General features: G+C 41.4%; 1 protein-coding gene across 1 annotated transcript; it reads right to left on the bottom strand.

Moving 5' to 3' along the window:
* Positions 1-704: 704 nt before the first annotated feature.
* Positions 705-24,765, bottom strand: hif1aa (hypoxia inducible factor 1 subunit alpha a). The gene is made up of 15 exons (XM_080750414.1): positions 24,517-24,765; positions 12,270-12,460; positions 10,827-10,978; positions 10,440-10,524; positions 9,779-9,888; positions 8,336-8,538; positions 7,980-8,086; positions 7,231-7,378; positions 6,416-6,714; positions 5,590-5,807; positions 4,565-4,681; positions 3,886-4,136; positions 3,546-3,645; positions 3,355-3,460; positions 705-3,080 (listed from the first exon to the last, which is right to left on the bottom strand). The coding sequence occupies exons 1-15, from the start codon at positions 24,546-24,548 to the stop codon at positions 2,917-2,919; spliced, it is 2,283 nt and encodes a 760-aa protein (XP_080606540.1). The 5' UTR covers positions 24,549-24,765; the 3' UTR covers positions 705-2,916.
* Between the last annotated feature and the right edge of the window lie 1,081 nt (positions 24,766-25,846).

Below are 25,846 nucleotides of genomic sequence, written 5' to 3'. Positions count from 1 at the left end.
TACCGTTTTTTTATTTGAGTCCATGGGAGGGTAATAACATTTTGAATTGAATTTAAATATATGTACAGTACACACACTGAAGAAATCCATTTCTAAAAACTTAAAATACAATTTAGCTAAAAGATGTTGGCCTAGTCATTAAGAGACTTATGGACTTCCAGTAGGCAGGCTTCGAAATAAAACCAGCATTAACAGTTATACAAGTTCCACATCGTATTATCAGTCTTATTTTGAAGTCTGATACATTTTTACCGAAGCTGTCTTGATGCTGATGGAACCAAGAAGAAAGATGAGATTTTGAGAATGAGAACAATATTTGTACTTCATTTCTGAGAACCATACACTTTGGAATAGAGGAGGGATGTTTGATGGTTAACCGTGTACACAAAAACATAACTATAAAAATAACTCCCTTCTGGGACACAGATCCAGCCCAACCGACCACTTTGACAAGCCTGTCATAAATCACTGCAAAGTCTCTCTGCTGAAGAAAGTCTTAAAAAAGGTACTTGGAGAAAAAAGGAACAGAACTATAGAATGATACGAGTATCAAACTGCTGTTCGTCACTATTTGGTGGGGAAGGTAAATTTCTTTCAACGCTTGGAGAGGGTTAAGAAAAATATATTTGTCACTGGTTGTACTGCCCTAATGGTGTTCTAAACCAAAATTAGACCGCCAGCCAAACAACTTCAGAGTCGGGACATAACTTTCTAGCTCCAGATTTAATGACTCTTGTTTTTGTTGACATAATCAAGGAGTAAAATGAAACAGGAACAAAAATAGAAACATACATTGATTTACTTATACAGTATGCAAATAGTTGACTGTTTCAACATGGTTGCTAAAGCACTGCATATAAAACCAAAATCACACTAATTGTGCTCAAAATACACTGAATGCAAACTACATGCCACTGAGGCATGATGTCATTATCATAGTTATCAGTTATCAGTACGTTATTTGAGCTACCATCAACATGAATCCAATACAAACCATCCCATCGACAAACATTCTTTAAAACTGAAAGATAACATCGCAAACAATAATAATAATAAAAAAGACTTGCAGGCAATGCTTGTGATGGGTCAAATCAGAAGACTGTTATATGCTTGAACACACAAATCTGCTTTAATCTACTTTGCTACTGAAACTGTCCATGGCGGTGCTAAATCATTTCAACACATTAACCCATTTAGGCCTGGAATTATTGAATGCTTTAACCAGTGAAAAATAGCAGATATACAAGCTCACAGCGCGGCACCGAGTGCCACGCACCGAGCTTGTAGATCTATTTTTGAAAAAGTCGTGAAAATGTGTGCAAATCTTTGACTATATGTATTTTCAAAGCAAACGTTTGCTTCTGGGTGGTCCCTGGAACTAGATATTTTGAGATGGGTGTCCGTGGCCAAATAAATATCATTTTGGGGGTCCTTCACATGAAACGGTTTGAGAACCACTGACATAGTAGTCTCTCAAGAACAGACTAACTGAGCTCCAGTTAAGTGAAAAGGACCTTTTCTTTGACGATGGCTAGCCAGAAGGCTGACATAGAGACATAGGTTTTTCAAAAAAACCTTAGGATTCAAAAGACACTTATAGAATCGGGTCAAAATTCAAATTTTCACGATTTTTAAAAAATAGCAGATCTACAAGCTCGCATTGTATATCTGCTATTTTTCAATAGTTAAAGCATAAAATAATAATACACAATAATGTGTACCCGTTACTAACCAAAGATTTGGACATGTAGATACCGCATTGGCTGCTACTGTTCATTGGAGTGATGCGTCAACATGGCCAGGGGTACTAGGGACAAGCTGTGACTCCTAATGCCACATGTACGCATGTCTATTGAAGCAGGTCATCTATTCACAATTGAAACATCACATCTCTAAAGCTGAATTCTCAACCCATTTTCAAGTTTGGTTTGTTACAATTTGCAGAAATGTAGTTACGTTATGATATATAGTATACTTTGTTAAATTTAAAAAGTGAGTTTTCACATCAAAACACCTCACATAGATAGTAACAGCAATGGTTCTAAAAGAAAAACGTTTTAGTCATAAGTACTCTGTACTTGTAAAAAAGACTAAGATTTATTTTGGCAACTGTCCCCTGCGAATATGGCAGTGACGTTGACAGACTACCCCAGTGGCCAATTCGGTGTCTACGTATTCATGTCTGTGAAACTAACTGCCATGATGGCAGAACATCAGGAGGGTCATGTCTTTTTATTTCAGAGTACTCTAAAGTCCTCCAGTAACCCCTCATTCTAAACATCGACCGGTATCCATCATTTAGACCACCTTGGGTTTAAAAGAAAAAAAAAAGAATCAAGGAACTTCTGGACTAAAGACGTTTTGTTAAGTACGAGTACTACAACCTAGGAGTACAGGAGGACCACAAATAAAATAAAATAGTTGAAATCCTGTTAAAACTAAGTTTAAAAAGGCTTAATATATATTGCTGGTAATATTGTTTTTTTAAGAAAATATAAATTGTGCGACTTAAGCTTACAATACACTGCTGGCAGTAGCGCCAGGTTCTATGGTGACCTGCTGGAACAGGGTCATCTGTAGATGGCGCTGTGTGTGCTGTCTATTAGGTGTCTTTTCGTGCCCGAACCCCTTACACCAAAACCCAACAGCTGCTATTGTGTTCATCATGGTGGAATGCTACAGAGATCACATAGTGTGCACAGATGGCAGCCACACTACAAAGTTTAAACTGATACAGACATAAATAAGGAACAGCAGGGTGGGACACAGGGAAATCTTCAGGTTAATTTAACTCAGAGTTGAATTAAAGCGGAGGACTTTACTGTGTAGGGTGAGATGGGGGTTAGAAAAGGGAGTGTGTCAGGGAGAAAGTGTAGTGTCCGGTCAAGTCCAGCAGGAGGCAGGCTAAGCAATGTGTCAGTTGACTTGGTCCAGAGCTCTGAGCAGATCCTCCCCCTGCAACAGGTGCTGGCGACCCAGTACAGGTGCGTTGACCTCGTAGTCGTAATGAGTGAGCTGCGGAAGGGTGAAGGGAGAGGAGCCACCATCCGATGAGCTGCTCAAGAGACGACTAGCCAGGTCTGAGAATGAGAGGAGACGTGGGACAGCATAGTTATTGTAGATAATGTTACGTCAACAACTAGTCGATTCTTTTGCAAGTTTAACTAAAAACATTTTCTGTACGGAAAATGTCTGGGTGGTCATAAAAGGTTTACTGTTCAAGAGAATGAACAGTAGACATTATATAATACTATATAATATTATATTAAAAAAAACGATATAATGTTTTTTTCCACATCATTTAAAATTCCAGGGTTTAAATTCATCTTTAACGTCCTGAGTCTACTCACTCACCTGTAGGTAGGAGCAGTATGGTCGTACGCGAGAGTGACTCTGGTGTTACAGTCTCATTCACCCTCAGCTTTTTCCCCTGCCCAGGCACTTCCTGGAGTAAGGTGCCCTGGGAAATTAAAGTAACTCAAGTTAGTCATCCCTCAAGCATAAAAAGAGAAAAAAGCATTATTCTAACAATAAGAAGGATTTACCAATGCAACAGCCTCCCCGACATCACCCAGTTTTCGTTTGCGCTGTACGTTCTGTGCTGCCAGCGTCCTCAGTAAGACTTCTTTGTCCAACTGCGGGCTTCTGGAACAGAGGGACAGGGATTTTAACGTTAGGCTTCAGTGGTATGGCATCTATAATTAAAAAGGTTGATGAAAGAAGTCATTGTAGCATGTACACAGTATGACATTGTCGATCCAACAGGGCTGTTTCTAATACGCAATTAGCTTACATTTATATATTTATGGCCCATATAATAACGGATAGGATATAAGCTATAAGATATAAGGATACAGCGCCATGTGCTTTGGAAGTCTTGCTTACCCCTTAGACAACATGAACAAAGGATTGGGTGTAACTGGTGGCTCAGGGGGCACTGGGACAGGGGCGGCTGTGTTCTTATTTGTGGAGCTGAGAAAGGTGTGGAGCTCCTGTGTAAGGTGAGGAAGGGAGTTTTCTGAGCATTTGACCGGGTCAGAAGGCAGAAGCTCATCTGGGGACAGAGTGCGCAGCTGGAAATCATCGTCCATGGGGATGTACGGAGCCAACATCTCCAGGTCAAGGTCATCCATGGCCTTGGGGGGAGGAAAATAAAAACAAGCTGTGTTGAGCTTCAATCCCAAAGTGCCTATTCAAGATGATGTTGTAGTTATTGAGAATAGTGATTATGTAATGCTATTTCTTTATAGTCCTGTTTACGGACATCGAGGAGTACAATGGAAATACATATTTCTAATACATCTATGTGCTATCCTCAGGGAAGACACTATTAAGATATTCAAAAAGGGGATCTCTGAGAATAAAATCAAAGAAAAGGACTGTCACTTTCAAGAAAAAAAGAAAGAAAGAAAACATATGCATTTTGTCCTACGCACCTGTCACCAACCTTTGAGGTGTGCATCAGCCTCGTTTTAAAATGTGTGTATAAATAAAAAACTAAACACACTCTGAACCCACTAAAGATCTTCACAGTCATTAAAATACAGTAGTCCTGGGACTGTACCTGTGTCGAGAAAGGGGTCTTGGGTTCTGTATCAATGGCAAACAGCTTCTCTACTAGGTCTAGTTTGAAATCCGAGTCCGAGTCCATGGAGAAAAAGAAGTCCATCGGGCTGTCAGGCTGCAAGGGAGACAATAACAAATCAATTCTCAGCACCAGTCAAATCTACAATCACAATTTAGGCATTTAGCAGACGCTAGTTAACTAAAAGTAAAAAGAAAGAAAGAAAGAAAAGTTGCTAGTGTAACAGGAGTCATTTAATGTTTGTTTTTTTATTTGAATGAAATTCGTCAATATATAGTCAATTGACACTGTTTAAACCTAATGTACTGCCTAGATATTTGCATTCCATGCTGTGTTCTCTATACTACATTGACTGAACAACAGCGCCCTCCCCGGTGGAAGAAAAATTCATGGTTTGCGGTCACATGATGTTGCTCTTTCTTCCTGTTTTGATCTGAGCAACGGTAGGCTGCCGTTTACAGCTCTCCTCCCTTTGCATGATATAAAGTGTCAAAATCTTGCATTTATTGTAATCTGTGCACACTTTTAAGCAGATGAATGATTTAGGCAGACTTATAGAAATTGAATTGATTGCAGTTAGCCTGTACTCATTGAATGTTGTTTGTGTACAGGAGCTGAAGTGTGCAAGCAGCCTATATATGTGACATGCACATATCTTTCTGTCCCCACCAGGTGTGTGTTGGGAGGGTTTTGTATTCAACTGTATAAAAACATTTTCAATGTTATATAGATAATTTAAATACTATGTCACTGTTAACTGTACAGTGTACCTGTTGAAATTGTAATTATTTGTGTTTACATAATCTTCCCATTTTGATCTGAGCAACGGCGCTGAAGTGTGCAAGCAGCCTGTATGTGACATGCACGGTCTTTCTGTCCCCACCAGTTATTACAGATAAATGGGTGAACAGAGACAACACTTGGTGTAATTATGCAAGCTAAAACTAAAGCTAAACTGAAATTAAATTAAACACCAGACTGAAACATTCTATATAAAGTCTTACTTCTGTGGAGCTCTGGCCCAGGTTTGGGTTTCCGGTTGTGCTGGAAGGAACTGGTGTGTAGGGCTCAGCCTCTGTTTTCCTTGAGGTGTTGCTGCTGGTGATCTGGGGAGGCTCACTGGGCGGCATGGGGGAGAAGGGCAAGGCCAGCTTGTCACTGGTGGCAGGCAGCATCACATCATTGTAGAGAGGAACCTCCTTGAGCAGCTGGATCTCAGAGTCTGCAGGATGGAGAGGCCAAGCAGCCAGAATACTGTTATGATTCTGATATAGGTCTAGTAATAATAATAATAAAACTCTATTTCTATAGCACCTTTCATGACATGAAATGCAGCTCAAAGCGTTTTAAAGAGCAGAAGATGAAGCACAAGTGCTTAACAGAAGGGAAACAAAATACATTACAATGATTACAATAAAGCAGAAAAAATAAAAAACATAAAAGATTGAAGAACAATTTCAGAACAGTGCGGACGTCAATTAGCAGCACAGGGATTTAAACATTCAGCTAAAAGCAAGAGTAAAGAAATGGGTCTTGAGCTGTGCTTTAAAGCTATCCACAGAGTAGTGACTTTTATTTCAATCGATGTTAGCCTATTTGTCTGAACATTGCTATAGCTAAAAGTAAGAGATGAGAATAAGAGAAATAAGAAATAAATACGAAACGGGGGCAGTGTGCAAACGTGAGATCGATTATTTTATTTACGTGCTCCGAAATTCGCTCCGATATTCGGCCGAAAACACACACTGTACAATTAATCTCAAGAAACAAAACAGCAGACACATTACATACGTGGAGGATGTGTGTGTGGGTGGGTGTGGGTGTGCTTACCAGGACAGCTGAAATCCAGGGAAATGATGGTGTCTCCAGCAGCTGGGGCCAGGAGCGTGAGAGCTTCAGGCTCCTCCTTCAGCTGGTCATACAGGCTCGTCATTGGTTGGGTCTCCGTTGTGTTGCTGAACAGCTTGATCACATCAAGCATGTGGCCTTTCTCCTTTTCCAGCTGGAGAGCTGGAGCTGGAGACTTCTCTGTCTGGCAGCTCTCTACCACCTGCTCCTTCTCCTCTTTCACTGGCTTAACATCCTCGATCTGCTCCAGAGACAAGACCAGCTTCTCCTCTTGGATGCCACTGTAGCAGAGGAAACACGCATACCATATATTAGTACGGCAATCTTTTGCTTGAATTATTGTACTTCTGTGGGAAAAAAAAGATCATGGAAGGAATGGTATGGCTCTGTAAGTGGCTAGTCATCTATAAAAGGGTCTGTCTTTTTGTCCATTCAGAGCCAATCTCACAGACCACTGGACTGATCTGTGCCATCTTTATCATGTATGCTAGCAGTACGCTAACTGTTGTAATATTTAATTTTCATCTCCAAAATCAATGGGGCTTGGGTCGGGCTGAAACAGTTCCCAAATTGTGGAGATTACCGTCATCAATATCACATCATCAATATGCCAGAGATAAATGATAAAAGCATGTGCCTTTATTATTGGCGTCGCTCTGTGAGTTAGTACAAGACTGACATCACCAACATCACTATGATTACAGAGAGTCACGCCATTATTATAGTTTTCAGATATATCTGTACTTCTTGTCTCTTCTGAACAGACATGCCCCCTGCTTCCTGAACATTGAAAGTACCTGAGCACATAGTTGACGCAAACCACACACTGTGGTTGGGAGTTCTTGTTGTTGTATATGACTGTGGCCTGGGTCTCCACCCAAACAAAGCCTCCTCTCTTGGCCAACATTCGGTACTGGCCTGTGCTGACCTGACCTTTTGTAAATACTGAAGGAAATGTAAAGAAAGAATAGGAGAGATAATGTTTTCCATTAGTGCAGCCATTTGTTTAAGTTTCACAAAAACAGCATCCTCATGGTAACTAGATTAACCTCTTAAAGGAGTAGTTCACCCCCAAAATGACTTTTTCTTTGATTACTCATGCCATGGAGACTTGAGGGAAATATATATTTTGTATTTGTCGCATTCCTAAGAGACAGACAGACAGACAGACAGACAGACAGACAGACAGACAATATAGCAAATTTACCCCCATTGATTCCGGATGGGGACCCAAATGCATTTGGGTCCCAATCCGGACTCAATGGGGGTAAATTTATTGTAATCAAATTATTGTCATAAGAATGTGACAAATACAAAAAAATATTATTGAACTCAAGTCTCCATGGCATGAGTAATCAATTGAAAAAAAGTCATATTGGGGGTGATACCTCGTTATACGAGGAAAATGCAAAAATATCTTTCTTGTTGAAAAATATTCAACTAGAAACAAATCCTATAATAACAAACAACAACAAAATAAGGAAGCCAGTTGAAAGCTTTTTATCTAATGGTGATTTATTCACTGCTAGAGGTGTTTTGTGCTTACAGTTGTGGTGGGTCTTGTTGAGATGGTCTGAGTCCAGGGCATGATAGTATTCATACACAGAGCGATCCAACAGGTCCTCTGGGTCATACCCCATTAGCTCTGTGATTCTATAAGACGCATGACAAATAAAAACAATTTATTCAATTCTTCTGACAGCAGGTATATAAATGCAAGCTCAGCGCATGCTGTACTCATCCTTAACACTAAGTGGCTCTGTAGCACTACACCGGCTACGGTTGCGCTTCCATCCATTCATGGAAAAGTGACAAGCGCTGCACACAGCAGCTTATGATAAGCTTGTTCCTTACACAACCTCATTAAGTGTGAACAATTTGGAGAACGTGAGCAGTACCAACCTCTCGTCACAGTAGGTGAACTTCATGTCCAGGGTGTGGCGGCTGAGGAAGGTCTTGGTATCCAGGGGGGCTTCAATGTTAGAAGGGTGTGGAATGGGATCACAAATCAGCACCAGGTAGGGAACAGGCAACTCCTTGTGTCCGCTGGTTGTCTTCTCAGTGGGGGTCTGAAAGACTCGCACTTGACCTGAACAGTGGAGTACCTGGGGAGATGCAGAAAGAGGATGTTTGTTTGTTATTGCTAAACAAACATGACAGGCTACCGTTAGTGACAGTAATGTATACTAAAGTCAATCTTACTGCAAATACAGCTTTTGGACAAGGGGTTAAGAAAATTTAATTTTGACTTTCAAGCAGTACCACAGGATCTAAAGCCCATTTTCCACTGGCCCAACTCCACACCACACCGCCCACTTGTGCCAGGTTTTTCACTACAAGGACCTGGGTAGAGTGGTGTGAAAGTGGTACTAAACAGGGTACTAAAAAGTATCCACTCTAGAGTAGGTCTGAGCTAGGCCAAACAGGGCCAAACACTTCATAATGACTGATCACTCACTGACTTTTCATTTAGACCACCAGGATATAGTTGTAATACATGATAATAGATTCTATTGTGTTATAACCACTATTATAATCTATTATAGTGTATTTTAATTATCATAATACATTAATACTTTATAATGTATTATAATCACAGTTATAATCCATTAAAGTGCATTATAATTAGGATAGTTGTAATACAAATTTATATTAGTTAAAAGGGTCAATTTGTTTCTTACCGATAGGGGTACTTTTTTGTAATGGAAAATGTAGATATTTTTTATGTGGTGCGGTGTAGTGTAGTGTGGTGTGGTGTGGTGTGGTGCTAAAACTGCAGTCGAAAAGGGGCTTAAATGTCTTAATATAAGAGCAGGGAGGCAAAGACAATTTCGTTAGTTGTAAAGATTGAAAGTTACATAATGTAGCTTTATTTCAGGGATGTTAATGGGACACGACACGACAAGACAAGACAAGACAAGACAAGACAAGACAAGACAAGACAAGACAAGACAAGACAAGACAAATGAATTAGTAACTAGACATACTCAGGGACAATGCAAGTTAGGAATGCATAGTTATTGCATATCCCTTGTACCTGTCTGTCTGTGTCTTTTTTATGCCCATATATGGAGTTCTGTGTCAGGCATGCCCAAATATGGAGTCCAGGTCAGTATATTGTCAGTCCTATGACATTATATTGATGACATCAGGGTACTCCATATTATGGGGATTTGGGGTTTAATCAATATTTTTGGGAGATCCACTGATCCGACTGACTTCCCACTCAATGCATCAGTCAGGGGGTTCTCGAGATACGCTGGTGACAAACTCTCAGAGATTTTGTGAATTTATAGAAGGTTCTACAACAAGGTAAACAAATGTGTGTGTTCTCTTTTTGCTTACCTTCCATGTGGCCGACTTTACATTTACTGTTCGCCCCCTACTAGTAAGGGTACATTTCATTCGAAGGAAAAAGCTGCGTTCTGTGTTTGGTTCCTTGGCTTTTTTGGAGCCTGAAATGACAGCACAGCATGAGAGAAAAAGTAATTATCTGTCTTGTCATCATGGTTGCATGTTACAGAAATACCTGCTCTACATCATTACATGCAGTCTAGTTTGTATTTATGTGTGCATAAGTGTTTCATAACAAAAATGTATTGACTCTCTTTTTACTAAATTCTTACCTTATATTCTTATATAAATGGTCCAAATGTTTTAAATTGACATTGACCCTCGGGAACAAATCATTGAATACGGTAAGCAGTCATTCAGACCTATCCCTAATACTGTTGTGTAAAGCAAGGAAGGAAATATGCCAATGATTCACTGCACTGTGCCAATAATGCTGAGTGCATGCGAGTATAGACCAAACGACATTAATCATACGTGACCAAAGGACTGGAGTGGGAAATGCCAACTCGTTCTGACAGCTTCATAATGTGAATTTGCCAGCTTAGAGCAAATGACGCTCCTCGCTGATTGATGCATTGACTTGTGTGCTTGTCTATGCCTGTCTCTCCATTAGAGGCATTTTAGGATGGGGCAGACTTAATGTTTTCCTCACCTGTTCTGTGGACCAGCATTTCTCTCAGCTCCTCCTGATCACAGGGGTGTGTGTAGTCAAACACACTGTGTCCGGTCATGTCAAACTGCAGTGGACAAAGACAGAACAGAGCGTGTAAATACATCAACAAGCTATATGGAACAGACTGGTCTTACTATATCTTAATATAAGATAAAGATTCAGTTATCAGAGTTTTTTTATCCAAGTGCCGTCTAAAATCAAAATGTCAATATTATCCACATTATATCCGTTATTATAATCATTTATATGCCTCATACTCAGTACTCACAAATTCAAAACTTTTTCTCTCTTGTTTTATTACATTACATTACTACTACTTATTATAATGACCATAATTTATTTCAGAGTAAAGGAAACCAAACCAACCTGCGCCAGCCCCAGGCACTTGTTGACATTCTCGGAGAGATAGATCATGTCTCCGTCCTCAGACAGCACCAGGAGGAATCCCTCCAGAGCCTTCAGGTAGGAGCTGTTCAACTGGCTGTCCAGCTCTGTCTCCTCCACTGCCTGTGGCTCATCTGGAACAGAGAGCAAGAAGGAAATGGGATTTGGCAAGTGACAAACAAAGAAAGGGAAAGGAGAACATGTGGACGGTCGGCATGAACATTTTAATTATCAGGATTCCATAAATCATCCAGCTCTTAACACATTGAATGCCCAGAATTATTCAACATTTAATTTGCTGGTGCCCATGGCAACCCGCCATTTTACCTACCTTCGAGGTACTGGCGAAAAAAGTAATCCGAGTAAATGTAATCCAAACATGTCCTGTTTATTTCGCGAAAATCTTTTCTTTCAGTCAGGACCGTTTTTTATCAATCCTAAGCCACAGCGTTTGTGTGACGGCCAGTAGAAGAGGCCGCCGTTTTGAACAAGTGATTTAAAAGCTAGATTAGGAGAAAACTGCATCTTTGTGCAGCAGCTAAACAGGGCAGTGATCGAGAAGACAGCACTTCCCGGTCATGTGATCCCGCGGTGCATTTTGGGAAATGGAGTTTGTTTCATCACCGCGGTAGCCAAGTACAGTAGCTACAGTACAGTATAGTTTACTGTACAACGCGGCAAACGCGTCGTTGGGCACACGTAGACATCAAAGAGATTGATGCGTTGCCACCTCGTGGGCAACCAATGAGTTAAGAATTTAGTGAGCACGCACACACACACACACACACACACACACACACACACACACACACACACACACACACACACACACACACACACACACACACACACACACACACACACACACACACACACACACACACACACACACACACACACACACACACACACACACACACACACACACAGGGTTGAGACAGAATTGGTGTAATCCAAGCTTTTTCCGTGTTTGGTAAAACTCTGAAAGGTCTTCTGCCCACTGTTCTATCCACTGTTTAAGTTTGCCAACACACCTCTTCTCCCAAGCATTAGAATCACCCTAGACTCATTCCATGTATTCCTGCACCCTCCCCCATGCTCTTACAGTATCTTGTGGTCTGTCATTGTTTAATTGCTATTTTAAAATGTTTTAAGGTTTTAAAACACTGCTTATTTTTAGGTTGTTTTTCATCCTGTTGTACACTATACGCCTTTGACTCAGCACAAACTGTCAATGTGAGTATAGTTAGTTTCCCTTAAAGTTAACAGAAGAACAGGAATATAGTTGCATATAGTGCCAGGTTATTTCTACTAACTACTGGAGCCACCTAGTTCATGTGCTATCCTCGACCCCAAACAAATACACAAAACATACAATAATGGACCCGTCCCATACGGGTAAGTAAGTTGATTAACTGCACTCACCAGCGCTGAGCAGCGTCCTCAAACGCAAGTAGCTGATGGTGAGCCTCATGATGGAGGCCTTGTCCATGTTAGAGGTGACGCTGTGGGGCAGGGGCAGCTCCTGGGCCAGCTCGTAGAACACCTCCGACTCCTTCCCCCGTCGACATCGCGCAGCATCGCGTGACTTCTCCTTTCTCTTCTCCGAGCTCACCCTGCGGAAGACAGGTGACAGGTCAGCTACAGCCTGGCCATGGTCCTGTTCTGAGTCTGACCCGAGCATACACACCACCACGGATACCATCATCTCTGTCTCTCCGCCTGTCTTAGACAGCCTGCTGATTCAGACGTTTTTCCCACACACTGGCCCGCCTGTTGGCTGCAGAGGGCTGCGGTAGCTGAGCGACTGTCTACAAGCAACTGAGCGAGCGCAAGCTACTCTAGACGCCATCCTGCTCCCTCGCCAGCCGTCTTATTGGCTGCTGCTGAGCAAAGGAAGCAAAGTGAACCCCTTAAGTGATTGGCTGAGTGAGGGGGCTCGGTTCACATGGATTCTCTAGTCTGCCTTCTGGTGCACACAGCTGGGCTACTGTACGACACCAATCATCCTGACATTTATGATCTTGGATCCCCAGACTCCACTCAACTGGAAAAAAAACACCCAACATGGACAGATTGCAGACACACACCTACTTCTCTTTCAGAAGACCACTTTTTTTTTAAAATCAAGCTACAGTTCAATAATGGAGGTTACTGATGTCACATCTTCTGTTACACCAGCCAACTGTTTAACAATAATTAAAATAGGCTTAATTATAGCCATGAAATTGTGCTATTGACTTTAGTTCTTCTCACCATAATGTGACATATGGATCGATTACAGTGACTCAGAGGTCACACATCCTGTTTGGTCGATTGTGCTTCTACGGTAGATATACTGTAAGTGATCTGGTCAATGGCTGGCAGGTATCCTTGATAGCTATTGATTAACATTGTGACATTAGTGACAAATATGTCACAATGGGAAGCATTCAGTCTCAAATTCACTCACGCAATGTGTATGCTTAGCCCTGGTTATCAGGATTTGCCTATGACAGTTCTGTTTCTCGTTATTGATCCAATTTGTGATCTTGATTGATTTCCACTGTAGATTGTTAGACTATAAATACAGCTTCAATGCTAGGGTTAGGCATACTCAAATTTGAACAGAAACTCACTTAAAAAAGCAAGTTTATAATCTGTATCTTTGAGATATTTGTATCTATCTCATGTATGCTTAAGCACTTGAAAAGGAAGCATCTATAAGTAAACTTAGCCACACAGTAAATGAACAGCATGTGAAGAAGTAGGATGATAATTATTTGTAGCGCTACATATGTTATCCCCATCCCAGGACTACGCTATTTAGAAGGGAAGATAGCATCCATCAGTGTTCATTCCTTATACAGTTATGCCGCTAGCCCTGCATCCTTATTTTTTAATAAAGGAGCATTAAGCAAAGCATCATCGCATCCACGGGACGCATACAACTTTATCCTGCTATGAAGTTACGAACAAATTCAACACTTATAATGCGAGAGTCCCACAGGTGGACATTCGCTCACAACATCAACGTGAATCCGTTTGCAGGATTAATCTCCTCTCCAGAGAGTGTCTGCCCCAAATGATTTTGGAGGGGTCGCCAGATGACAGTGAAGTCCCAATTCAAGGACTTAAGACCTTTTTAATACCTCACGAAAGAAAATAAAAAGACCATAACTGCATCAAAAGCAATCAACACACTATACTATAAAAACTGTTCAAACTTTAGCCAAATGGTAAAATAATATAAGAAAGAGGCAAACATTTTGAAAATAGGCAATCTACAAGCTCACAAGGCTCAAAAACATTTTATTGGGGACCCATACAATTCCTATTCTGTGACCCATTTGATTTGAATGACCACCTGTGGGTCCCGGGACCCATTACATTGAAAACCTAGCAACATCGCTGCTTATAAAAGGTGTGGCTAATGGACTGGTACCACACAATAGGCTGATCCTCGGGGAAATATTTTAGACAGCGAAATGCAACAAATAATGGAGACATTTCAGCTCTGGAAAAGTACAAAATGAACAGCATGAATCACAACCAATATAAATGTCAGTGCCCGACATTTTAAACCTAACAAGCAATGTAAAATAATTGTAATGTCTAAATCTAAAAATATTAGACCACTCAAAAAAGCATTTATAATACAGAAATCTCCTGTGGTAGATGGCTGTGTTGACTCCGTCTCGACTTGATAAAACACAGTGGAAGAACACCCGCAGATGACATGGCACCCCAGAAAATCGTCACCGACTGTGGAAACTTCACACTGGACTTCAAGCAACTCTGACTCTGTGCTTCTCACTCTTCCTCCAGACACTCTGGGACCTTGATTTCCAAATGAAATGCAGAATCCAAGTTGCTTGAAGGCATCATGGACGCCAAGTCATCTGCTGGTATTGATGCACTCTATTTAATCAAGTCAAGTCACAACACAGACATCGGCCCATCTAACAGTAACAGGATATTTTAGAGCACTTTGAGCTTCCGTTATGTTGGATTAAGCTTTATCGAGATTCTGATTTCCTTTTCCAGCAGGATTTGGTACCACAGTGCCAAAACTCATCCAGATTAATTATGCCACTCATCCTTACTCTACAGTCTACAACAGTGTTTCCCACACCTTTTAGCTCAAGACCCAAAAGAGACATTTGATGTCTGCCCAGGACCCAAGCTAGTGAAAATAGCAAATCTACAAGCTTCGCGCCATGCTGTGAGCTTGTAGATTGGCCATTTTCTTTTGAAAAACAATTGAATAATTTTTTATTTAATGAAAACATTTTGATAATGTTTTGAAATAATGGTCAATAAAAACAAAATGTTGGAAACAAAAAATAAAGGGATATTTTACTGTGGACCCATAAAGATTTGTCCGTGACCCTTCAAATGGGTCTGACCCAGTGTATGCTTGAGAGGCCCATCTGCAATAGCCGATTTGCAACTTTGAGAGAAAGAGAGGGAGAGTAAAAGTCAGGTTTACCAACATCGCTTCCTCATGAACAACTGACAATTTCTACACTGCGTACGAGTTGTACGACTGCCAAGTTTTGGTTTACACAAGTCCTCCAGTACAGATGAATGAGCACCTGTGTGCACAGTATGAATAGCAACCAAAAGTAAGACGTGCTCTTCATTTCTCTACATGCATAATTTAGCCAAATTAATATAGATAATAAATAACTGTGTCAGACATTTCCTGGATCTGCTAGAAACGTCATGTTGTCCATCCAACTGACTATCTCAGGTCTCTCAGCAAGCAGCTGCAATGCTCTGGCGCTTCACCAGGGGGGCATACTTTCTAAACCCTGGGCTATGCTACTGGTAACCTCGCGTCACCAGTCTTTCCACCTCGGAGGAAAGTCTGGTATTCGTGTTAAATGGGCCATGTGATCCGGTCAAGGCGTGGCCTAAACCGGCAACAGGCAGAAGAAGCGGCGTCGCTTTGTTTAGGTCCCCCCTGTTTGTTTACCCAATCCCTATTTAAATGCGAGAGAGAGACGTGTAGTATTGCCAGTCGCTACGAGTTGGACCAAAACTACACCTCATGAAGGGTTTTATTGGGCAGGCCCTAAAATTATCTCCTGGGTTTGGGGTTAAAACTGATTCCGGTTTGGTAGTTTCGGCCAAAGTGTAGTCCGTCTGATGACTACAAAATGATGTAGGCTGTTTCCGCTACCGAACGGATTGGAAGTGATCCCAGGCTATAGGCCTGCAGTCACTAGTGATGGATCAAGTCCAGGCATCTACCCCTGGCACAAGTACAGGAATCCAAAACACTAAGGGTGACTATGACATGAAACAGCATTGCATTTGCATGTTTGCTTTTTTAAACTCAGCCATACTCAGCAACAGTGTATTAGTAACATGACAAACCTTAAAAATAAACAAAATTATAACTTAACGCCATGGAAAACTAAAAGTTCAGTTTGTGTCATTTAGTCTTCTTTTGTACTTTGATCTGATACAAGACAAGTACTGAATATGAATAAAGTTGTTTTCAGTGATACTAGTAATAAATACTATTATTATTTTTATTACCTGGACTTCATAGTCCTTTCCTAAATTGCATAATTGTATGGAACTGGGAGAAAACAGGGAACAAACCTTTGACTGTCGCATAAAACATGAGAAAAAAATAAACAGAAGCCTTAAAAGCAGGTCACCATTACATAACATGTCTACACACATAGCCATGCATGCCTAGCAGCACCGACTTTGTTGCCTTGCTTTGTTTAGATCAGGGGTCTTCAACAGGGGTTCCGGGACCCCTAGGGGGTCTTCAGAGTTACTTCAGGGGGGCCACCAAATCTTTGTGTGATAGGATCACTATTTTCAATGAACAACTTGTCTTGAACCCTTGCATCCCTATTCTGAGGAGAACTTTAGCCAAAAATAGACGATCTACAAGCTCTCAACGCCTCGCAGCACAAAAATAGTTATCTATATAAAAGGGTCAAATTTACTGAGTATCGGCGATTTGGTTAAATGTCTGAAAAAGCACATTAACACAAATCCAACATAAACTATTGACAGTGCTTTCATGAAATCGAAGAAAATCTGCAACCCAATTTTATACAGTATGTACTGGGGTCCCTGCTTTATCTCCCTCTCAGTTAAGGGGTCCTTGGCCTGAAAACGTTGAAGACCCCTGGTTTAGATATCAATAATCATAATATAGACCCTATTAAATCTGCAGGGGAATTCAGTTTCAGCTTCAGCCAGCTGACCCAGGTGGTAATATTGAGCACTGGTGGTAAACTGAACCTGGGACCTTCTGTTTCCCTGGAGGCCTCTCTACCCATTCAGCTATGGCTACTGGCTATTATGATGATTAGCGCCATTATGTAACCAATGTTAGTTCAGAGTCGGACACAAACAAATAAGGTGGGATGTTGGATCTTCAAATGAAAATGTCCAAGTTACGGTCATAAAACAAACCTGTTCTTCGACTAAATTGTTTTGTTATCAGAAGCTAGCCAGATTTGACAGGGAAGCATTCAGTCTCAGTTGCTCTTTCAATCCGATGACCACTCAACATTGCCATGTCTGTTACTGTTACATAACCCACTTCAGGGAAACACACTGCCCAACCGCAGAGGACAGAGTGCTGCTGAAGTCAAGGGCACACTGCTGTTGAAATCAAATAATACATAGCATTAACAGACCAAAACATTTTTTTAATAAAAAAGTTTTGTTTATAGAGTGTTTGCAGTATACGTGACATGTAACAAAAGTGTTTATTTATGACACATTCTTAAACAAAATTAGTATGGGCTAGTAAATAAGACCCAGATTACATTCTCCTGCCCACTGAAACAGCCCTAATTCATCGTAACACACAAGTTAAACTACCTTAATTAAAAGCAAGAACAAGCCTGATGTAGGCAGTCATTTCTTGCATAGGCTTGCCTTGCATGGAGCTAAATGTTGCATGAGGCTAAAGGGATTCTGTTATTCACTCACAAAGCTACTGTATGCACCAATGTCAAAGGCCTCTGAGTCTGAACTTTTTGGAGTTTGTTTAGTTTTTTCTTTATACTATCCCTCATGCTGCACGAGACTACTACAGAGAATGTCTAACCGGAAGTACTGAAAGTACAGCTCAAGGGAGTTACATGGACAGGGCTCAAGCATGCGACATTTTGGTTGCACATGCGCACAAAACGTTTGAATAAACTTTATTGGTTGTACCAGTGTGGCCAATTTATTGAATACCGAACCAACCAAACCAGCAATACCGACTGCCAGGTTGACACACCAAAGGTCTGCCCCCACCTGCCTCTGATTGGCCTACCAACTTCCGTTTCTGTGATGCACGCGGAAGCTTGCCCTCCTGCCCATAGAGGACTGGCTCCCACCTCACGATGCCCCAGAGCCAAAGGAGGTCTATACCTGACGATAGCAGTGTTGAGGGCAGTGAATCAGGAGTTGGTGTTGGCTAGACTGCACTCTCGCATCGCATCGTGTTCTTGTACGTAATACGTATACACACTTTGTAGACTACACACACGACAGGTCATTATGCCTTTTGCACCAAATAGTCTAGACATACTAAATTACTTCCCCACTTTTTACCCTTTTCACAAAACCAGGATATCGTTAAGACAACCCTTCATTTATGATAAATGCCTCCATATTTTGACCAGCAAATAACAGATCACATGATATGTATATAATATAATCATTGGCTAGGAGCTGTCGCCGCTGTCATGGTGACATGGAGTCTATGTCTGTGTGTTTGTTTGCAACTTTGCTGCCTGCATCGTCCTTGCGGATCTCGCGACCCAAAGTGGGGTCGCGGGAAGGTGCCATAGTGTATGTAGTGTCCGCACTGTGTCTGTATTACATTTCTCTGTTTGGAAATGTGTGTGTGTATGTGCGTGCGATGCCTTGAAGCAACAGCTCACTATTACCTCAGTGTTTGTAGCATCCGCGCAGTGAATGTATGAAGTTTTCCGCTACATCTCAGTTTGGAAATGCGCACGTCTGTGTGTATGTGCGCACGATACCTTGGAGCAGCTGTGCACGTGCGTGTGAGCACGCAAACACTGGGATGAGACCGGCAAAGCCAGACGAAATTCTAGTACATTTACATTTAGGGACTTACATTGCCTACATAGAGGACTCTACTACTCCAGATCAAAAGATAATGACATCCATTAACTGTAGTTAACTCTTTCCAATTTCGAACTAGTGTCTTTTGGGGTTGACTGTTATACCGATCAGCAATCCTCACAGTTTCCACACCAGAAATACGAGCTGCTCTCCAATTTAGTCTTTACACAATTAAGTCTAGAATGACACGAGAAGAGTACAGCCATAAAAAGGCTTGCGGTGATGGTGTACTTTACAACTAGTGCACATTAGTGCAGGCATGAATGATAGTCTAGGCTTATTAGAAAATAAATGACATGATTGAAAACAAACGATTTGCAAGCCTATTTTCTTCTGTGTGTTTTTCACTAACATACATTTAAATGTAGCAAATCGGAACATACTTGGCAATACTGATCACCTTATAGTAGCTCGCATCAGAGTAGGAAATTTGTGTTGTGTTCATAGACCAATTATTTGTTTACACACATTGAGACTGCACATGCAGGTGCCGGTTTGTAATCATCAATTCCCAACAGATCCCCAAACCTGTTGTTTTGGAAAGTGTTGTTTTTGTTCATTCAACATAGTCTGTGTATTGTTGGCTTGTGCGGCACTCCCTAGTGTAACATAATACTTCATCATGTGATGGTGTTTGTGTGCAGAGAATAGCTGACATACAAGCTTGTGGAAGCGACCGTTGTGAGTGGCATCCAAAGGTTTGCCGCTCACAGGAAAACAGCATCTGAAAGTTTGATGGAATGCATTTTTGCATGCGAGTGCAGTCACTCGCACGATCATGGCTGAATTGTAACGACTGGAATTAACTGAAGCAAGGCTACTCGTCCAGATGTCCAGACCATCGCAATTTCTGCACCCCCTCACCCCCACCTTTTATCCTTATTTTGCAGATCTACGGATCTCCTATTAGGGCTCTTTGGAGTCCAACTGACAGAAATCCATCGCCAGTGACAAAGGATAACTTCATGAGTTTGAGCTCACAACGCGTTTAACAACTTTAACAATATTTGAGATGACTGTTGTCACCAGGGCAGGAATTTCATGGAGGCTATGAAGGCCATAACAGCCATTGCCCCTCAGTTTGGCCTTGTGCCCCTCAAACCAATGGCATGACCTGAGTCAGTGGCCTTAATGCCCCAGCTGACTGTACCACTTTCTCCTCCGTCTCTTCCTTGTCAATAGACAGTAGACACTAGGGATGTTAATCAACGCATTATTTGCGAATCGGCCGAATTTGGCCGAAAATCGACGCGTCGATCGACTTTTTTCACTTTTTTCCCCCGCTAAGCAGCAGCTGAGAGGAGAGCACAACGGCGCATTACTTTAAGCAACCCAACTTATGCAGCTGCACCCATCAGAACTTGCATCGAAGCCCTAATAATAATTATAATAAATAATTGCTTTTCCTTGCGTTAGCATGGAGTCTGTTCTCTAGAGACTAGAAGCGGAGTGACAAAGTCCATGGAACGTAGTGGGAGCGCTCGCTCTCCCTCGCCGACCGACCGCGTCCACGGGTGTGTCGCATTAACGACGAGTAGTGTATTTTGTGATCATCGCACACAACGGCGACGCTGCCATTAACAAGCGAGCTTTCGTGTCAAGCATGCATGCAGAGGCAGGAGGTAAACAAAACGCATCCAGTCCATAGAGTTGATACAGTCAGGCAAGTCAGCGCGCACTGCTATGACGCGCGCATCAGCCCGGTCCAGCAGTGTTTCTCAACCAGTAGTCCGCGGACCTGACTAGCGCCGGTTGAGCATGGATCAGATTGTAAATATCATCATTTATCATCATTTATCTAATTCACTGCAGATTAGGTTATCATCCCTAACCCTTAAATTAAACAAATTCTTTCAATGGACTAAAATCTTGTTTTATTGTATTGCCTTCCTGCCCTGGCATTTGGCCTTTGTGTCCTCAACAAATGGACAACACCAAAGGCCAAGTGGCCTTGCCCCTAAAATGACGAAATTCCATGCCTGGTTGTCACAGCTGTTTACAAGGCCCAGAGAGATCAAATTCCCTTTTCCATTACCTTTCTGGGATTTTGACACCAATGGAAGAACCCAGACTAAAAAAAGTAGTTGAAATTGACTGCCATAACCACCTACCGAGGGCATGTCTTATTTAACTCTGACAACGGTGCCTCTCTGCAGCCATACACTACTTGTTCTCTTCATGTTTTGGCATGGTCCATAAGACATTTAATCATGATGGTAGAAAAGGTGCAAGCTCATAAATGGATCCCTTGACAGTGAGCATCACAATTTAATTCCCAAAGTTTCTAATATGTAGTCTCTCTCATCATCAAAGACAGTGACAATTGGACTCGTCTAAGTCTGTACAGTGTACATTGTACTAAATTGCTACACACAACAAGCCACTCCCTCTGACGTAAAGCCCTAGTGATTAAGAGATGACACAGAAATAACAAGATCAGGGAAGTTCACAGGTCTCACAAATGCTATTTAAACAGAACCAGATCTACTTAAAACACACATGGGACAAGTGCGCATCAGCTTGTTTCACTTAAGCTGAATTGCATCACTGACAAAAATGCCTTTAAATGTTTTACGTCATAAGTAAGTTAATAAATTTGATTTATCCTTTAAGTATTAAAGGACAACTTTGTTTTTTTACAAAAAGGGTTCATATTTTAGATTGGAATTAGAGAAAAGAAAAGATTAGTGTTTAAAATGTTTTCATTTACTGCTTTCTATTGTTTTAGCCATTTTAATATTTTGATTTCAGTGGTTGGGGGCATGCGTACAGCCCCCATAAGTCACATCTGCCCAAGAAAGATTGCTGTGCATCTTGGGAATGGGCTTATTGTGTCTAAAAATACATTAGCCACAATTGCATGCATGCCTCCAACTTGGGGGCATGCATGCAAATCAAAATCGTTAAAATCGCTAAAATGATAGAAAGAAGTAAATTAAAACATTTTAACACTCATCTTTTCTTTACTCTAATGACTATCTAAAATATGAACCCTTGTTGCAAAAAGTTGTCCTTTAAGTCTAAAATAGTAAATTGGCATCCGAGACCTGACCTAGGGCTGCTATACAATGTTATGATGGACACCACCAGAAACAATCTAACAGTATACACCGCCGGAAAGAGGAAACTGTCAAACTGCAGTCCAAGAATGTTGCATTATTTCCGCACTCCAAATATATTCACTGTGAGAAAATATAAAAGTATTTTTTAAGAAAACCTTAACATTAGTATGCAGCAAGGATGTTTGAAAAGTACCATATATTCATGCCAACTGCTAACATAATAACCTAATATGCTTCTTGATGAGAATACATCCATCAGTCAGCATTATACTATAAATTATGTAAAAGGCTGCCCATTGTTGGCAGAGGATGACAAGTAAAATAAATAAAGCCAAAATCTGATTCATAGTTCATACACAAATGTGGTTGACTTGACTCTAGTTTGGTCCATTGCCTCACGCCAGGGCTCCACTGCAGCCATCGGGCGTCATGCCGGTGTCGACACAGGGAATGTTCCCTTTTTAATCAATGAAGGGTGCTCCATTGCTGACTTTGCGCTGCGTTCGGTGACGGTGTCCAACTTCAAAATTTGCACCGGTTCATTTTTTGACGCCGTCCGTTGCGCAAGCTACAGTTTAGCCCTGGCGTCATAGGACCCATCTCCTATGTTAGCATGTCACCATACATTTACAAGCTGCAGAATTAAAGTTTATTTTCAAACTGGGCAACAAACAAGTAATGGAAAATGTTAAATATAGTTTATGCCAAAAATCAATATTTTGACACAACACCCTTTTTTTAACAATCGCAGAGTATGGCCATAATAGGGTGTGTAATGTTGTGTGTGTCTGTCTGAGTGTCTGAAGCTAATCTTGCAAACTGAAGGGTCTCAAAAGCGCCACATTTCTTCTGCACACTGCCAGTAGGCCACATTTAGTACCTTCACTTATCACCTGGAGTAACACACTCAGGATCCACATGGTAACGGCGACATGGCTCAAATGTAGATTTCAGACCAATCATTGATTGGACTAACAACACTTCGACTAAATCTGGAGTCATCATAATAGATATAGGCTTAAACAAACCAAATTATGTTTGTAGCCTAATCAAGACTGAAAATGAAAAACAGATTTTGGGGAAAAGGAAGACAGTTTCATGTTTTTCTTTTCACTACCAATAAGACTCCCTAATCGGGAGATAAGTGACCGTCAGGTAGCATACACAATCTTTAGAAGGCAATGGTAGCCAATCAGGAGGGAATATCTCTATAAACTCACATGCTTGGTTCCAGCCATTAGCACCACCACGCCGGTACTTCCTATTTCACAATTAACTTGACGTAGAGTAATACTAAAATGTTATAGACACCACTTGTACCCACGCCCTCAAAGGCCCTCAAAGGAACATGAATCGAGACAGAAACAACTTTCACTTCACTGTCAGCACTAGACCACACACACACACACACACACACACACACACACACACACACACACACACACACACACACACACACACACACACACACACACACACACACACACTCTCTACATGGTTGACCATGGACTATGGGGCAACAGTCCGCCATTCCGAAACACCGCTATTCCGAAGCAGGGTTAGGGTTAGGGGTAGGGTTAGGGGTAGGGTTAGGGTTAGAATAAGGGTTAGGGTTAGAAGTCAACGTTCGGAATAGCGGTGTTTCGGAATGGCGGGCATTGGTTCTCAAATTGGTGCACACTGCCAGTAAGCCACAAGGGGTCCTTGGGGGAGTTTCAGGGGGTCCCCAGCTAAATGATAGTTTGGTTGTACCAAATGGACCCTTAGGTGTCTGTAACTCAGAGAGTAACTTTGATTTACAATATAAATTGGTTTCCAGAAGCCAGTAGCCTAAATGCATGGCAAATTGGGGGGTCCTTGAAATTAAAATGGTTCGGAATCACCGCTAGAGCCTAAAAATATCTTCTTTTGTGTGGGTCCCTGGTCATATCTTTTCAAATAGGGGTCTGCGGGGCTATTATGTGTCAATGTGGGGGTCCGTGACACAAAATGGTTTGAGAACCACTGAACAAAAGCAACCGATCCAGGAGATAACGTAACGTTACACTCCAATCAGATGACCAGCCTGCTAGCACGCTAATGTTGCTAGCTGCGACCATAGAGTAGGCTGCGACCAACAGCAGATGCAGCTAGCTAGCAACTGCATCGTTAAACACACATACACAACCTCCAATTAAAACCCACGCCACACAAAGACACAATGTATAACGTCAGTGTATTTATTAACCATCCAACGGAGCGTTCAAAAGTTGTTTTAGTAGTCAACAACGGGCTCGCACGAGCTTTTCGCTCAGTAGAAGTGACGCATTTGGCACCAAAGAAAGAGCAAAAAAATGCACATATTCAATGAAGGAAAAAAAAAGTTAAAATTCCGTTTTTTATTGTTTTGTATGTTTATTTTTCCGCCGAGCGACACTCGGAGGAAGGGAAGCCAATGAGCATTGGAAAAAAACATCTTAATGCAATTATAAGTCCACCAAACAGAAGTAAATATTTAACGTTACCTTTTCTTTTCGGGGACAATGTCTGTGTCCATGAACCACTCAGTATCTAGTCGTTCTACTACCAAGCTTCTTCTCTTCGGTTGCCGACACAATTCCACGTTTTCAATTAAAACCCGCTATTAATCCGTCAGTAGAGTCACAATATGAGTTTGTCGCCGTGTGTATGTTTGTGTCTGTGTTGTGTTTTAAAGAATTAAAGCTTCCGTCCGCTGCAGAATCAGTTGTTTGGAAGGGAAATTCACTGTGTGTGCCACGCAGGACAGAGCAGAGAGGTTGCGCGCAGCCTGCCGTAGTACGATACGATGGATGGATGGGTCACGCGCTCCGCTCCGCCCCCCTGCACGCAATACAGCGGAGTCACATGCTCCTCCGTCTCCATCACGGGGACGCGCATCCCGGTGAACCAGCACTGTGACTTGTGTGGTGTGAAATATGGTGTGAGAACTGAACACATACACATATCAGTATTTCTCAAACTTTTACATTTCAAGGTCCCCTTAACTCTGACAGTAAATGGAATCACATTTGGTTCATTTGTATGCTGTTAGAATAGTTACAGACTTGTTGTTGTATGCCATGGCCATGGGTCAATTTAGACCCTTCAAAAGGAACCCACAGAGTCCCTGGAATCCACTTTGAGAACCACTGCATTATATCACTCACTGGTTCCCAAACAGTGGGTCACAAACCAATTTTTATAACAGTGAAGAGTGTGTGAAATACAATATCTCATTGGGTTAGTTACTAGAGCAGAACCTGCAATATCCAGTGAAATAATTTCTCTGGGACCCCCTTGTAACAAACCTTCCAAGGAACCCCTTGTAGGGGTGGGAATGACCCTTTAAACATAGTCTGATAAAATAGGACTGTTATTAATAAACCCAGTAATAATAATAATAATAATAATAAAGACAGGTATTACCAATAGGACCTACCATTACCATTAATGTGGTCACTGGTCACAAATAACAAATTGTGAAGGTGCGAGGTTGCATTCCAAATATCACACAGTGCTGAGATAGGATATTTCGGTAATTTCCCTCTTGTGGTTATATGCCAGGCAAAGAGAGCTGCTCCTCCCCTCTTACCACAGTGGAACTTGTGGCTCTTCTTTGAAACTCACTGACCTTGCACCATTTTCATCCCTTACCTATATATTTTTTTTTAAACTCAATGTTAATATAAGATGCACAATTCTCTCTCTGTGAATCCGAATCTTGTTATAGTCAAATATGTGAAAATTTATCAAGATATTGTACGTCTTTAGTGAATAATTCATCTGGAAGGTTCTGCCTGTAACTTCCCAGAAATATGTGGTTGGCACAACACC

Source organism: Nannobrachium achirus, assembly GCF_963921795.1.
Source record: "Nannobrachium achirus genome assembly, chromosome: 20".
In the NCBI taxonomy this organism is placed as follows: domain Eukaryota; kingdom Metazoa; phylum Chordata; class Actinopteri; order Myctophiformes; family Myctophidae; genus Nannobrachium; species Nannobrachium achirus.
The sequence above is the reverse complement of the archived record's forward strand: the minus strand, read 5'-3'. Positions and strand labels throughout refer to the sequence as shown.